This window comes from Myxine glutinosa, chromosome 8 (assembly GCF_964187855.1).
Source record: "Myxine glutinosa chromosome 8, kmMyxGlut1.1, whole genome shotgun sequence".
Taxonomy (NCBI): Eukaryota; Metazoa; Chordata; class Myxini; order Myxiniformes; family Myxinidae; genus Myxine; species Myxine glutinosa.
In genome coordinates, this window is record NC_136268.1 from 19408578 (window position 1) to 19424846 (window position 16269).

Below are 16269 nucleotides of genomic sequence, written 5' to 3' on the forward strand. Positions count from 1 at the left end.
CGTGAAATAAATGAATACGCTCTCAAATGTGCCATCCGAGGCAGAGTGTGCCCGCCACGTTCGGCACACGCGATCGTTCGCTGCTCTCTGATTGGTTGAATCGTTTTTTGGACATAGCTCGGTAAGTAATTGTCCGATTAATATGAAACCTTGAAAAGGCACATCCTCGGGTCCCCAGCAATATACCTGGCAAGTTAAAAGTATATCGGACCCGTGGTTGTCGAGAAACAGCGGTCACAGACAAACGTACAAACGTACAGACAGAGATTACTGGAATTATAGATAGATTACAGTTACATTTGTATGTATTACTGTTACATTTGTATGTATTAATGTCATAATAACCACACAAATTACTGCGATGATATTTATATATTACTGTTACATTTGTGTGTATTAGTTACATTTGTATGTATTCATCACATTTGTATGTATTAGTTACATTTGTATGTATTAGTTACATTTGTATGTATTAGTTACATTTGTATTATTACATTTGCGGATTGGCTACCATGGCTGCCTGGAACATTGCCGCAAGTTTCTGTGCAGCTCGTTGTAGGGAAGCATCACGTCATCCAACCCCTCTCAAGATTGAGGTAAAGCACCATGACTGGGTCAGCTCGTTGTAGGGGAGCATCATGTCATTGTTGTAGGGTGTGGGTGTCGTTGTCGTTGTAGGATTGCTCGTTGTAGGGGAGCATCATGGTAACGCTCCATGATTGGGTCAGCTTCTTGCCCACATATCCTGCAGCACCTTACCCCAGGAACTTGGCCATAGGGTTGGTCCTTTGCTTTCAAGCTTGCAAGTGCATCGCCTCTTCCTCTTTTTGTGGTGCATTTTATTGGTGTACATCTTTTTCAGCCTCTTTATCCACTTTGTAAAACAGAAAAGAATCCAGCGAATTGCCAAAGAATTGTACACAACTTGAAAGATGATTTCGTAGATGTTCATCTCCACCATCTCTTCTTCCTGATCTTCCCTTGAAATGAAGTCCAGACATTCTGAAGGGTTTGGGTTTGCAATGAGCAAAAGAAAGAGAAAATTTTACTTGGATGACTTTGAAATCAAATTAAGCAAAACAAACGCAGATCAGCCGTTCCTAATCAATAAATCATAATCAATTATGATTCCAACATTTCAGTGTGAAAATAAAACGAGGCCAAATATCATTTAAAATCACAAAAATCACAGTTATACAAGTAATTCTCAACCTGTTGTTATATCTGCAATGAAGAAATTATTACAAAAGGTAATGCAATGAAACAGTCCACCCAACTTACGAATCACTACTATTTTCTTGTTCTCTCAACATATTTTACATTCAGCATCAAAATCAACTTACGGTGAACATCCATATCATCCAGACATGTGGTTTCATTTCCAGGGATCTCAGTTGCTGGGGTCAACCAATGTGTTGGAGCGCACTTTGGGGAGCTCCATATGGAGGGCTCCCATGGGCAGGTGTCAGGTTCGATCTAAAAAAAAAAGTCAGAAAACTGAGTTTAGGAAAAATGTTTTAGTCCCACAACGCATTTAGACAAAGCATTATTAAATCCTTCATACATTTATAGCTATGGATCCCACTTACCCTTATACATGATACAAATACATGCACATTTACACACATCTATATATCTATATATCTATATATATCTGTATATATCTATATATATATCTATATATATATATCTGTATATATCTATATATATATCTGTGTATATCTATATATATATCTATATATATATCTGTATATATATATATATATATATATATATAAAAATGTAAGCAGTTTTTTTGTAAAGGTTATACTGGGTGGTTTGCCATTACCTTCCCAGCAATAGTTGTATAAGAAATTTGTAATTTGTTCATGGTGCCAGTGATAGGTTGCCAACTCTTCGCGAATGACACCATGGGATATTTAATGTCCATTAACTAATGCCGACAAACGGGATGACCAGGTTTACCGACATCCGAAGGACGACACATACATTGATGAAACAACCTGCCTGTGAAACACCAGAATGACAGTTTCAATTAACACAATGACAGAACACTGGAACCTAATTGTTTTTGTTAAGTTTATTAATATTTTTTATTCTCCCGTTTTTGCACGTTTATTTTCTTTTAAATTCATTTTCTCTGCAACCCGCTTGAGCGATTGCCACGGAATTTTCACCAAAGGAGCACCTAATGCAGTAGATTTTTTTTAAATGATAAGAATGATATAATAGGTCACGAGGTGCGGGTGCCATTTTGGAAAAAAATAAAATAAAAATAACTTTGCACCTCTGTATCTCTGAAAACGCTCCATGAAAAAAATTGAAAATTGACACATCGTCAAGAACTCCCCATGAGGAGTAAAATATATGTTGATCATGACATCGGTGCCTTCATATACAACACTTAATCCGGTCATAAGTACAATGCTTAATCCAATCAGTTTGAAATGTATTGAGCGTAATCTAGGCAAAAATTGTATGGGAGAATTATTACCCCCGCCACCAAAGGTGGATGGAGGTTATGTTTTCACCCCTGTCTGTTTGTCTGTCCTTTTGTCTGTGAACAAAATATCTCGAAAAGTTGTGGACGGATTCGGACGAAATATGTCAGAGATGTAGCGTATGTGACAAGGACGAAATGATTAGATTTTGGTGAAGATCCGGATTTGGATCCGGCTATTAGAATTTTTAAGTGATTATTCACCTTTGGGAGATAGGGCCCTAAACAATTCCTTAGTTGGATATCTCAAAAAGTTATGGACGGATTTGGACGAAACTTTGTGGATTGGTTGGGTGTCTGACAAGATCGATTCAATTGGATTTTGGTGAAGATCTGAATATGGATTCGGATATGATAATTATTTATTTTTTTCAAGTGATTCTTCACCATTGGGAGATAGGGCCAAAAACGATGCATAGCAGGATATCTCAAAAGTTTATGGATGGATTTGGACGAAACTTGTTGAACAGGTTGTTTGTGTGAGACAAAGAAGAATCGATTCAATTTTGGTGAAGATCCAGATCCGATCCAGCTTGCAGAATTTTTTAAGGGATTCTTCACCATTGATTGATATGGCCAACCAGGCGGAGGTATGCCCTCCACTGAGTGCCGTTCTCGTATTGATGATGTCATTGGTCGCATGATTCGGCAGCCATATTGGCTTGAAAATACAAACTTTCTCCAAAACGGCTCACTAGATCGATGTGAAACGCCACACATATGATCTAACAGCCTTGGGAAATATATGTTGAAAACGATCAAGTCATAGGTCACATTGTTTGTCAGCCATATTGGATAAAAAAAACGAACCTTATCCGATCAACACAAAACATCACACACATGAACTCCTTCCCAATGCTAGGCGGCGGACATTTTTTTTTATCTCAAAGGCCATGTGGTTGGGCAGCCATATTGGATCAAAGTAAAATAAATAAATAACTTTCCATGAAACGGCTTATGCTGTTGAAGTCAAACTTTACAAAATTTAAATGTGATAGATCACATGGTCTGGCAGCCAGAATATTATATATATGTGAAGAAGAAGAAACCTTTATGATGAAGAATAATAATTATTTTCACACTCCAGTACGGCTTAAAAGAATGATGTGAAACTTCACACACATTAGTAACGAGTATTTTGGAATACAGTTTGGTAATTTAAACATCGGCGGTTGCATTTCTGGCAGCCATTATTAAAAATTATTTTGAATCTGAGTATTGTTTGAATTCCTTTAAATTTCATTTTTTAAATCAAATTCTGAATCGAGTTTTTTTTTTTTTAAGAGGATTTCATTGGTCACGTGTCTGATCAAAGTGGGACGTCTTTGCACCGGACCATCACTGCCAACAGTTACAAAGTGGCAGTTCTAGTTATTATAATTAATAACACCTGTCAAAGTGATTTTAACCCAAACTAACCAATACTCGTAATCGTCATTTCAACCCAAACTAACCCATACTCGTCAAAGCGATTGACACAAACTGTCCATTTCCGTTCACACGACTTCAACCCAAACGAAGCAACACTGGTAACACCGGGAAAACATTTATTTTTCTACATTCGCTCAAGCTCTTTTTGAGCGGTGATACTTTTCCGAATTTGCCTTTTGATGTCCATTAGCCATCTTCATCACATCACCTGTATCTTTTACATTGTCCTCTGCACTCACAACCTCTGCTGCTTTACTTCTGTTTCGTTATAAGAGGTTGAGAATGCAGGTTTGACTCTAAATGGTACAAGTGATGATGAGGGACCACCCCGGTGACGAGTCTGGTCTTGGATCTAATAATCATCACCAAGATCTCCATAAATTTCGGGCAGATCAGATTGCTAAATTTAACCTCTGGGGGAACATTTTAATTTTAATTTACTTCAGAAATGAACAACTCATCCACTGAAATAAGTAAACCTGTTCTAGACATCACACAATCTCGCAAAACCCACACATGTAATTTCGGCCCATGAGTTGCTTGGTGGTTCTACTGCAGGAAACTAACCGTGCGTTCAACCCTCTTGAGCTAGGACGCCATGTTTGAGTGTGTTAAGTCAGGTCCCCTCTGGGATTAAAGCGTGTGTTTGAGTGATGTGTTTGCGATCATACCTTCAGAAAGGAGGTCGGAAGGATGTTAACTTCGGACTTCTGAGAGACATGAAAAGGGACATGAAAAAATGTGTGATGGACAGAAGAAAACAATAATTGAGAATTAATGAAATATTTCAACAAAGTGGCCACAGATGATCAGTTATCTCTCAACAGTCAGGGATATATTCTGCATGGTGTGTGTGGTTACAGATGTGGTTTTGCGAGTGGCTATGTCACTGCGTATGTGGTTGTCCTGGCCTGTTATGAAGTGTGTACATGTTCAGTTGGCTCTGCATGTATGTCATGGTGGTATTTATATCCTCTGGGATTAAAGTGTGTGTGTTTCTGGAATGATGTGTGTGACCATACCTTCAGAAAGGAGGTCGGAACGATGTTATGAATTCCATTGTACAAATACTTGAAAACCCCTATAATCTTCCGAGGAACAGATGGAACAGTTTCCTGTGTGATGGACACAAGAGAAGAATTGAGAATTAATCAGATATTTCACTGAAATCGTGATCAGTGTTGAGGGTGAGGGGGCACTCAGAGGAGCATTTTGTCGATATTCGTTTGGTATGAGATTAGTGGTGTTCTGGGTCGGATTGGACGAGTGATATGCTTATTGGAATCATCCACACGTGAGCACTGACAGGATGTATCAACAACACCAGGAAAGGTAAATTCATAATCCCTTCTGTGATGCATTTGTCAGGTTGAGAATGCAGGTCCGACCCAAAAGGCTACAAGTGCTGATAAGTCTGGTTCAGGGAGTGGGGTTTTGGATCGAAAAATCATCACCAAAATCTCAATTCGTGAAAATTAAGTTCCTGGCAGATCGGATCACTAAATGTAACCTTTATTTGAACATTTTATTGTAAATTTACTTCATAAATGAACAACTCATCCTCTGAGATATATAAATATGTTCTTAGCCGAGTAACGTCTTCACAACACCCAAACTCGGGATGGAGATGGAGTCCTCGCAACACCCAAATCGCAGGAGATTAATTATTGACTATTGAACCACCTTGAGATAAATAGAATGCCAAATTTAAGTGTGTTACATCAAAACGCCGTGATGTCCACAGGTAACAAATGCGCACAGTGAAAACTTTTAGGAAGTGTGCAATGAACACTGCACAAGATCGAAGTGGCCATTGGTGGCGCAGTCAAGAAGTAACGGATCAAACGGCCCCTCCGATTCCTTTAAACTGAAAAGCCTGAAAGTGTTTCATTTCCTCAACAGTCATAGATTTGTGCGGGTGGAAGCGTGGTTACATATGTGGCTGCCCTCGTCTTTTGGAAAGCGTGGAAACACTTTGTTGGACGAGCATGTCTGCCCTGGTATAAGTTATATTCCCCGGCATTAAAACGTGTGTTTCTGGAGTGACATATATGCGAACATACCTTCAGAAAGGAGGACGGAACGATGTTACAGATTGTTTCACACAAAGACCTGGAAATGTCTTGGGGCTCCACAGACACAACCTTCTGTGTGATGGACAGAAGAAAACAATAATTGAGAATTAACGAAAGATATTTCACCAAAGTGGCCACAAATGATCAGTGATCCCTCAACAGTCAGGGATAGGTTCTGGATGGTGTGAGGTTACAGCCGAAGCCAAAAATATTGGCACCCTTGCACTTTTTTTCAAAGAACTCACAATTTTCTCGAAAACTAAGTTCAAATGGACAAAAGTATTTGGCCTCCACAATTCTCTATTTCACTGTTAATTTTACAAAACCATTGTTTTTCATTCAGAACTTAATATATCCTTTGAAATCATAAAATAAAAAGAAATGCTGTTGATAAAATTATTGACACCCTCTACTTAATATTTGGTAGCACAGCCTTTGGACAAAATAACTGCAGTCAAGCACTTCCTATATCCATGAATGAGCTTCCTACACCTCTCTACTGGTAGTTTGGCCCACTCTTCTTGTGCAAACTGCTCCTGTTTTGCCAGATTTGAAAGGTGCCTTCTCCCAACTGCTGTTTTCAGATCTCCCCACAAGTGTTCAATGGGATTTAGATCTGGACTCATTGCTGGCCACTTCAGAACAGTCCAGCATTTTGTCTTGAACGATTCCAGGGTGCTTTTTGAAGTGTGTTTGGGGTCATTGTCCTGCTGGAAGACCAATGACCTTCGACGGAGACCCAGATTTCTGACACTGGGTTGAACATTGCGCTCCAAAATGCCTTGGTAATCTCTTGATTTCATGATGCCATGCACACATTCAAGTCACCCAGTGCCAGAGGCAGCACAGCAACCCCAAAACATCACTGAACCTCCTCCATGTTTGACTGTAGGGAAGGTGTTCCTTTATTTGAATGCTTCATTTTGTTTTCTGTAAACATAGAGATGACGTGCTTTACCAAAAAGCTCTTATTTGGTCTCATCTGTCCATAGGACATTCACCCAGAAGGATTTTGGCTTGTTCAGGTGTGTTTTGCCAAACTCCAGTCATGCTTTCTTCTGTCTCTCTCTCAGCAGTGAAGTCCTCAAGGGTCTTCGACCATAGAACCCCATTTCATTAAGTTGGCGACGGATGGTGCGAGTTGAAATTGTCATACTGTGTTGTGATTTAATTGACTCACTGTGTTGAAATTTATATCCTCTGTGTCTGAAGGTCAGCTTGAATCTGTTTGGCAGTTGATTGAGATGCTTTCTCCATAATTCGATCAATCGTTCGCTGTAATCTTCGATCAAGTTTTCTCTTGTGGCCACATCCAGAGAGGTTGGCTGCAGTGCCATGGGCCTCAAACTTCCTGATAACATTGCGTACGGTGGACACAGGAACATCAAGGTCTCTGGAGATGGACTTGTAGCCTTGAGATTGTCCATGCTTGGCTACAATATTGTGTCTGACCTCCTCAGACAATTCTCTGGTTTTCTTTCTTTTCTCCATTCAAACTGGTTGAATGCGTGATTCTTACATTGCAGGCACCTGCAACTCACCAAAGGTGAGTTCAATTCCAAAGTAAAGGAGAATCACCTGCTTGAAATCCAATTATTTCTAACAACTTCTAAAACGTGCCAAAAATATTGTCCAGGCCATTTTCGGATTTTTGTGTGGAATAAGCTAAGATTTCCGAATATCTTCAGCTTTTTTTTGTTTTGTTCCACTGCAAACCAAAGACATACATTTGTGGAAACCAATTTTTTTTTTAATTTCAACAATTTTCTGAAAGAAATGGTGCATTGTTTGAAAGCAGTGCAAGGGTGCCAATTATTTTTGGCCACAACAGTACATATGTGATTCTGCGAGTTGCTATGTTGTTGCGTATGTGGTTGTCCTGGCCTTTTATGAAGTGTCTACATGCTCAGGTGGGTGTGCATGTCTGTCCTGGTATAAATTATATCCTGTGGCATTAAAGTGTGCATGTTTCTGGAATGATGTGTGTGTGATCATACCTTCAGAAAGGAGGTTGGAACGATGTTATGAATTCCATTGTACAAATACCTGAAAACCCCTATAATCTTCTGAGGAACAGATGGAACAGTTTCCTGTGTGATGGACACAAGAGAAGAAGAAATGAGAATTAACGAAAGATATTTCACCAAAGTGGCCACAAATGATCAGTGATCCCTCAACAATCAGGGATATGTTCTGGATGGTGTGAGGTTACAGCCGAAGCCAAAAATTTTGGCACCCTCGCACCTTTTTCAAATAACTCACAATTTTCTCAAAAACTAAGTTCAAATGGACAAAAGTATTTGGCCTCCACAATTCTCTATTTCACTGTTAATTTTACAGAACCATTGTTTTTCATTCAGAACTTAATATATCCTTTGAAGTCATAAAATAAAAAGAAATGCTGTTGATAAAATTATTGACACCCTATCCTTAATATTTGGTAGCACAGCCTTTGGACAAAATAACTGCAGTCAAGCGCTTCCTATAGCCATTAATGAGTTTCTACACCTCGCTACTGGCAGTTTGACCCACTCTTCTTGTGCAAACTGCTCCGGTTTTGCCAGATTTGAAAGGTGCCTTCTCCCAACTGCTGTTTTCAGATCTCCCCACAGGTGTTCAATGGGATTTAGATCTGGACTCATTGCTGGCCACTTCAGAACTGTTCAGCATTTTGTCTTGAACCATTCCAGGGTGCTTTTTGAAGTGTGTTTGGGGTCATTGTCCTGCTGGAAGACCAATGACCTTCGACGGAGACCCAGATTTCTGACACTGGGTTGAACATTGCGCTCCAAAATGCCTTGGTAATCTCTTGATTTCATGATGCCATGCACACATTCAAGTCACCCAGTGCCAGAGGCAGCACAGCAACCCCAAAACATCACTGAACCTCCTCCATGTTTGACTGTAGGGAAGGTGTTCCTTTATTTGAATGCTTCATTTTGTTTTCTGTAAACATAGAGATGACGTGCTTTACCAAAAAGCTCTTATTTGGTCTCATCTGTCCAGAGGACATTCACCCAGAAGGATTTTGGCTTGTTCAGGTGTGTTTTGCCAAACTCCAGTCATGCTTTCTTCTGTCTCTCTCTCAGCAGTGAAGTCCTCAAGGGTCTCCGACCATAGAACCCCATTTCATTAAGTTGGCGACGGATGGTGCGAGTTGAAATTGTCATACTGTGTTGTGATTTAATTGACTCACTGTGTTGAAATTTATATCCTCTGTGTCTGAAGGTCAGCTTGAATCTGTTTGGCAGTTGATTGATATGCTTTCTCCATAATTCGATCAATCGTTCGCTGTAATCTTCGATCAAGTTTTCTCTTGTGGCCACGTCCAGAGAGGTTGGCTGCAGTGCCATGGGCCTCAAACTTCCTGATAACATTGCGTACGGTGGACACAGGAACATCAAGATCTCTGGAGATGGACTTGTAGCCTTGAGATTGTCCATGCTTGGCTACAATATTGTGTCTGACCTCCTCAGACAATTCTCTGGTTTTCTTTCTTTTCTCCATTCAAACTGGTTGAATGCGTGATTCTTACATTGCAGGCACCTGCAACTCACCAAAGGTGAGTTCAATTCCAAAGTAAAGGAGAATCACCTGCTTGAAATCCAATTATTTCTAACAACTTCTAAAACGTGCCAAAAATATTGTCCAGGCCATTTTAGGATTTTTGTGTGGAATAAGCTAAGATTTAGGAATATCTTTAGCTTTTTTTTGTTTTGTTCCATTGCAAACCAAAGACATACATTTGTGGAAACCAATTTTTTTTTAATTTCAACAATTTTCTGAAAGAAATGGTGCATTGTTTGAAAGCAGTGCAAGGGTGCCAATATTTTTGGCCACAACAGTACATATGTGATTCTGCGAGTTGCTATGTTGTTGCGTATGTGGTTGTCCTGGCCTTTTACGAAGTGTCTACATGCTCAGGTGGGTGTGCATGTCTGTCCTGGTATAAATTATATCCTGTGGCATTAAAGTGTGCATGTTTCTGGAATGATGTGTGTGTGATCATACCTTCAGAAAGGAGGTTGGAACGATGTTATGAATTCCATTGTACAAATACCTGAAAACCCCTATAATCTTCTGAGGAACAGATGGAACAGTTTCCTGTGTGATGGACACAAGAGAAGAAGAAATGAGAATTAACGAAAGATATTTCACCAAAGTGGCCACAAATGATCAGTGATCCCTCAACAATCAGGGATATGTTCTGGATGGTGTGAGGTTACAGCCGAAGCCAAAAATTTTGGCACCCTCGCACCTTTTTCAAATAACTCACAATTTTCTCAAAAACTAAGTTCAAATGGACAAAAGTATTTGGCCTCCACAATTCTCTATTTCACTGTTAATTTTACAGAACCATTGTTTTTCATTCAGAACTTAATATATCCTTTGAAGTCATAAAATAAAAAGAAATGCTGTTGATAAAATTATTGACACCCTATCCTTAATATTTGGTAGCACAGCCTTTGGACAAAATAACTGCAGTCAAGCGCTTCCTATAGCCATTAATGAGTTTCTACACCTCGCTACTGGCAGTTTGACCCACTCTTCTTGTGCAAACTGCTCCGGTTTTGCCAGATTTGAAAGGTGCCTTCTCCCAACTGCTGTTTTCAGATCTCCCCACAGGTGTTCAATGGGATTTAGATCTGGACTCATTGCTGGCCACTTCAGAACTGTTCAGCATTTTGTCTTGAACCATTCCAGGGTGCTTTTTGAAGTGTGTTTGGGGTCATTGTCCTGCTGGAAGACCAATGACCTTCGACGGAGACCCAGATTTCTGACACTGGGTTGAACATTGCGCTCCAAAATGCCTTGGTAATCTCTTGATTTCATGATGCCATGCACACATTCAAGTCACCCAGTGCCAGAGGCAGCACAGCAACCCCAAAACATCACTGAACCTCCTCCATGTTTGACTGTAGGGAAGGTGTTCCTTTATTTGAATGCTTCATTTTGTTTTCTGTAAACATAGAGATGACGTGCTTTACCAAAAAGCTCTTATTTGGTCTCATCTGTCCAGAGGACATTCACCCAGAAGGATTTTGGCTTGTTCAGGTGTGTTTTGCCAAACTCCAGTCATGCTTTCTTCTGTCTCTCTCTCAGCAGTGAAGTCCTCAAGGGTCTCCGACCATAGAACCCCATTTCATTAAGTTGGCGACGGATGGTGCGAGTTGAAATTGTCATACTGTGTTGTGATTTAATTGACTCACTGTGTTGAAATTTATATCCTCTGTGTCTGAAGGTCAGCTTGAATCTGTTTGGCAGTTGATTGATATGCTTTCTCCATAATTCGATCAATCGTTCGCTGTAATCTTCGATCAAGTTTTCTCTTGTGGCCACGTCCAGAGAGGTTGGCTGCAGTGCCATGGGCCTCAAACTTCCTGATAACATTGCGTACGGTGGACACAGGAACATCAAGATCTCTGGAGATGGACTTGTAGCCTTGAGATTGTCCATGCTTGGCTACAATATTGTGTCTGACCTCCTCAGACAATTCTCTGGTTTTCTTTCTTTTCTCCATTCAAACTGGTTGAATGCGTGATTCTTACATTGCAGGCACCTGCAACTCACCAAAGGTGAGTTCAATTCCAAAGTAAAGGAGAATCACCTGCTTGAAATCCAATTATTTCTAACAACTTCTAAAACGTGCCAAAAATATTGTCCAGGCCATTTTAGGATTTTTGTGTGGAATAAGCTAAGATTTAGGAATATCTTTAGCTTTTTTTTGTTTTGTTCCATTGCAAACCAAAGACATACATTTGTGGAAACCAATTTTTTTTTAATTTCAACAATTTTCTGAAAGAAATGGTGCATTGTTTGAAAGCAGTGCAAGGGTGCCAATATTTTTGGCCACAACAGTACATATGTGATTCTGCGAGTTGCTATGTTGTTGCGTATGTGGTTGTCCTGGCCTTTTACGAAGTGTCTACATGCTCAGGTGGGTGTGCATGTCTGTCCTGGTATAAATTATATCCTGTGGCATTAAAGTGTGCATGTTTCTGGAATGATGTGTGTGTGATCATACCTTCAGAAAGGAGGTTGGAACGATGTTATGAATTCCATTGTACAAATACCTGAAAACCCCTATAATCTTCTGAGGAACAGATGGAACAGTTTCCTGTGTGATGGACACAAGAGAAGAAGAAATGAGAATTAACGAAAGATATTTCACCAAAGTGGCCACAAATGATCAGTGATCCCTCAACAATCAGGGATATGTTCTGGATGGTGTGAGGTTACAGCCGAAGCCAAAAATTTTGGCACCCTCGCACCTTTTTCAAATAACTCACAATTTTCTCAAAAACTAAGTTCAAATGGACAAAAGTATTTGGCCTCCACAATTCTCTATTTCACTGTTAATTTTACAGAACCATTGTTTTTCATTCAGAACTTAATATATCCTTTGAAGTCATAAAATAAAAAGAAATGCTGTTGATAAAATTATTGACACCCTATCCTTAATATTTGGTAGCACAGCCTTTGGACAAAATAACTGCAGTCAAGCGCTTCCTATAGCCATTAATGAGTTTCTACACCTCGCTACTGGCAGTTTGACCCACTCTTCTTGTGCAAACTGCTCCGGTTTTGCCAGATTTGAAAGGTGCCTTCTCCCAACTGCTGTTTTCAGATCTCCCCACAGGTGTTCAATGGGATTTAGATCTGGACTCATTGCTGGCCACTTCAGAACTGTCCAGCATTTTGTCTTGAACCATTCCAGGGTGCTTTTTGAAGTGTGTTTGGGGTCATTGTCCGGCTGGAAGACCAATGACCTTCGACGGAGACCCAGATTTCTGACACTGGGTTGAACATTGCGCTCCAAAATGCCTTGGTAATCTCTTGATTTCATGATGCCATGCACACATTCAAGTCACCCAGTGCCAGAGGCAGCACAGCAACCCCAAAACATCACTGAACCTCCTCCATGTTTGACTGTAGGGAAGGTGTTCCTTTATTTGAATGCTTCATTTTGTTTTCTGTAAACATAGAGATGACGTGCTTTACCAAAAAGCTCTTATTTGGTCTCATCTGTCCATAGGACATTCACCCAGAAGGATTTTGGCTTGTTCAGGTGTGTTTTGCCAAACTCCAGTCATGCTTTCTTCTGTCTCTCTCTCAGCAGTGAAGTCCTCAAGGGTCTCCGACCATAGAACCCCATTTCATTAAGTTGGCGACGGATGGTGCGAGTTGAAATTGTCATACTGTGTTGTGATTTAATTGACTCACTGTGTTGAAATTTATATCCTCTGTGTCTGAAGGTCAGCTTGAATCTGTTTGGCAGTTGATTGAGATGCTTTCTCCATAATTCGATCAATCGTTCGCTGTAATCTTCGATCAAGTTTTCTCTTGTGGCCACGTCCAGAGAGGTTGGCTGCAGTGCCATGGGCCTCAAACTTCCTGATAACATTGCGTACGGTGGACACAGGAACATCAAGGTCTCTGGAGATGGACTTGTAGCCTTGAGATTGTCCATGCTTGGCTACAATATTGTGTCTGACCTCCTCAGACAATTCTCTGGTTTTCTTTCTTTTCTCCATTCAAACTGGTTGAATGCATGATTCTTACATTGCAGGCACCTGCAACTCACCAAAGGTGAGTTCAATTCCAAAGTAAAGGAGAATCACCTGCTCGAAATCCAAATATTTCTAACAACTTCTAAAACGTGCCAATAATATTGTCCAGGCCATTTTAGGATTTTTGTGTGGAATAAGCTAAGATTTAGGAATATCTTCAGCTTTTTATCTTGCCAAAACGAAGTTTTTGCAAGATGTATTAGTCAGCTTGTATGTTTGTTTTTTTGTTTGTTTTTTTGTTTTTTTGTTTTTTTGTTTTTTTGTTTGTGGTTAATCATTTTTTTTCCACGTTTAGATCACTCTGTAGACCACAGTTATTATTGGAAACTCCTGTAACTTCGCATATCAGAGTCCTATAGAGATACCCTTCAGCACACAAAATTTTGAAGGTCAAGGTCAAAGGTCAAGGTCACTTTGTGGTCAATCATGGAGGTCGACGAAACCCTTATTTTTTGAGTAACTTTGATCGGATCGTCTCCAAACTTCATGGGAATCTAGTATATGGTCCGGCGCTCAGCTGATTAGTTTTTGGTGGCGATCGGCCTTGACCTTCATGGTTAGCGCTGGAGGTCGAAAATTATTGACCCCAAGGTCAAATTACGAAACCCTTATTTTTTGAGTAACTTTGATCTTATGATCTCCAAACTTGGTGGGTATATAGGGTGTGGTATGGCGCTCAGTTGATTAGTTTTTGGTGTCGATCGGCCTTGACCTTCAAGGTCATTTTGAAGGTCATTCAATTTTGACCAAAAGGTAAAATTTTCAAGTTTCAGTTACCATATCGAGTAGTACCTCAAATTGAAGCCCTTGTTGAGTGCTTTCCAAACATATAATTGGCAAGATACGGTTCACCCTGTGGGTGACATATGTTTATTTTTGTTTTGTTCCATTGCAAACCAAAGACGTACATTTGTAGAAACCTTTTTTTTTTGAATTTCAACAATTTTCTGAAAGAAATGGTGCATTGTTTGAAAGAAGTGCACGGGTGCCAATATTTTTGGCCACAACAGTACATATGTGATTCTGCGAGTTGCTATGTTGTTGCATATGTGGTTGTCCTGGCCTTTTATGAAGTGTCTACATGCTCAGGTGGGTGTGCGTGTCTGTCCTGGTATAAATTATATCCTGTGGCATTAAAGTGTGCATGTTTCTGGAATGATGTGTGTGTGATGTGTGTGTGATCATACCTTCAGAAAGGAGGTTGGAACGATGTGATGAATTCCATTGTACAAATACCTGAAATCCCATATAATCTTCTGAGGAACAGCTGGAACAGTTTCCTGTGTGATGGACACAAGAGAACAAGAATTGAGAATTAATGAAAGATATTTTACTGAAATGGTGATAAATGTTGTTGAGGGTGAGGGGGCACTCAGAGGAGCATTTTATCAATAACCGTTTGGTATGAGATTCCTGGTGTTCTGGGTAGGATCGGACGAGTGGTATTCAAGTGGAATCATCCACACATGAGGACTGGCAGGATGTATCAACTACACCAGGAAAGGTGAACTCATAATCCCTTCTGTGATGCATTTGTCAGGTTGAGAATGCAGGTGTGACGCAAAAGGGTGCAAGTGCTGATCACAGTCTGATTCAGGGAGGAGTAGGGTGTTGGATCGAAAGAATATCACCAAGATGTCCATTGATGAACTTTAACTTTCTGGCAGATCAGTTCGCTAAATTTATCCTTTCCTGGAACACTTTATTTTAAATTTACTTCACAAATGAACAACTCATCCTCTGAAATAAATAATCCTGTTCTTAGCCTAAAAACGTCCTCATAACACCCATACGCGGAATGTCAGACATTGAGCTGCTCAAAGGTTCTACTGCAGGAGATTAATTGTTTGTTGCACCACCATGAGATCGGGCGCCAAGTTTGGGTGTGTTACGTCATAACGCAGTGACATCCACAGGTCGCAAATGCGCACAATGAAAACTTTCAGCAAGTATGCAACGACCACCGCACAGGATCTAAGTGGCCATTGGTGGTGCAACAAGGAAGTAACGGATCAAATGCACCCCACCGGTTCCTTTAAACTGGAGAGCCTGAAAAGTGTTTCGTTTCCTCAACAGTCATAGATTTGTGCGGGTGGAAGCATGGTTACATATGTGGTTGCCCTCGTCTGTTGAAAAGTGTGGACCCCTTTGTTGGTCGTGCATGTCTGCCCTGGTATCATGGACAGACATGCATGACCAACTGGTCGTGGTATCATTTATGTCCTCCAGGATTATCGTGTGTGTGTTTGTGGAGTGATGTGCGTGTGCGATCATACCTTCAGAAAGGAGGTTGAAACGATGTTCTGAATTCCTTTGTACAAATAGCTGAAAACTCCTTCATTCTTCTGCGGAACAGATGGAACAGCTTCCTGTGTGATGGATGCAAGAGAAGAAGAAGTGACGATTCGTGAAAGATATTTCACTGAAATGGTGATAAATTTGAGGGTAAGGGTCACTCAGAGGAACATTTTATCGATAATCGTTTGGTATGAGATTCCTGGTGTTGTTGGTAGGATTGGACGAGTGGTTGGATTCTTTTGGAATCGTCCACACGTGAGCACTGGCAGGATGTATCAACAACACCAGGAAAGGTAAACTCATAATCCCTTCTGTGATGTATTTGTCAGGTTGAGAATGCAGGTCCGACCCAAAAGAGTACAAGTGCTGATCACAGTCCGGTTCAGGGAGGAGT

The 16269-nt window shown here is 40.3% G+C and overlaps 1 protein-coding gene across 1 annotated transcript in view; it reads right to left on the reverse strand.

Moving 5' to 3' along the window:
- Positions 1-1144: 1144 nt before the first annotated feature.
- LOC137415068 (uncharacterized) overlaps positions 1145-16269 on the reverse strand; it is a 136877-nt gene continuing 121752 nt past the window's right edge. Inside the window, exons 12-16 of the mRNA XM_078783932.1 lie at positions 8004-8096; positions 5995-6078; positions 4954-5046; positions 4603-4641; positions 1145-1476 (exon numbers count right to left, since the gene is read on the reverse strand). Coding sequence (XP_078640058.1) covers positions 1291-1476; positions 4603-4641; positions 4954-5046; positions 5995-6078; positions 8004-8096 — 495 coding nt within the window. The 3' untranslated portion in view covers positions 1145-1290. The remainder of the gene's footprint in view (positions 1477-4602; positions 4642-4953; positions 5047-5994; positions 6079-8003; positions 8097-16269) is intronic.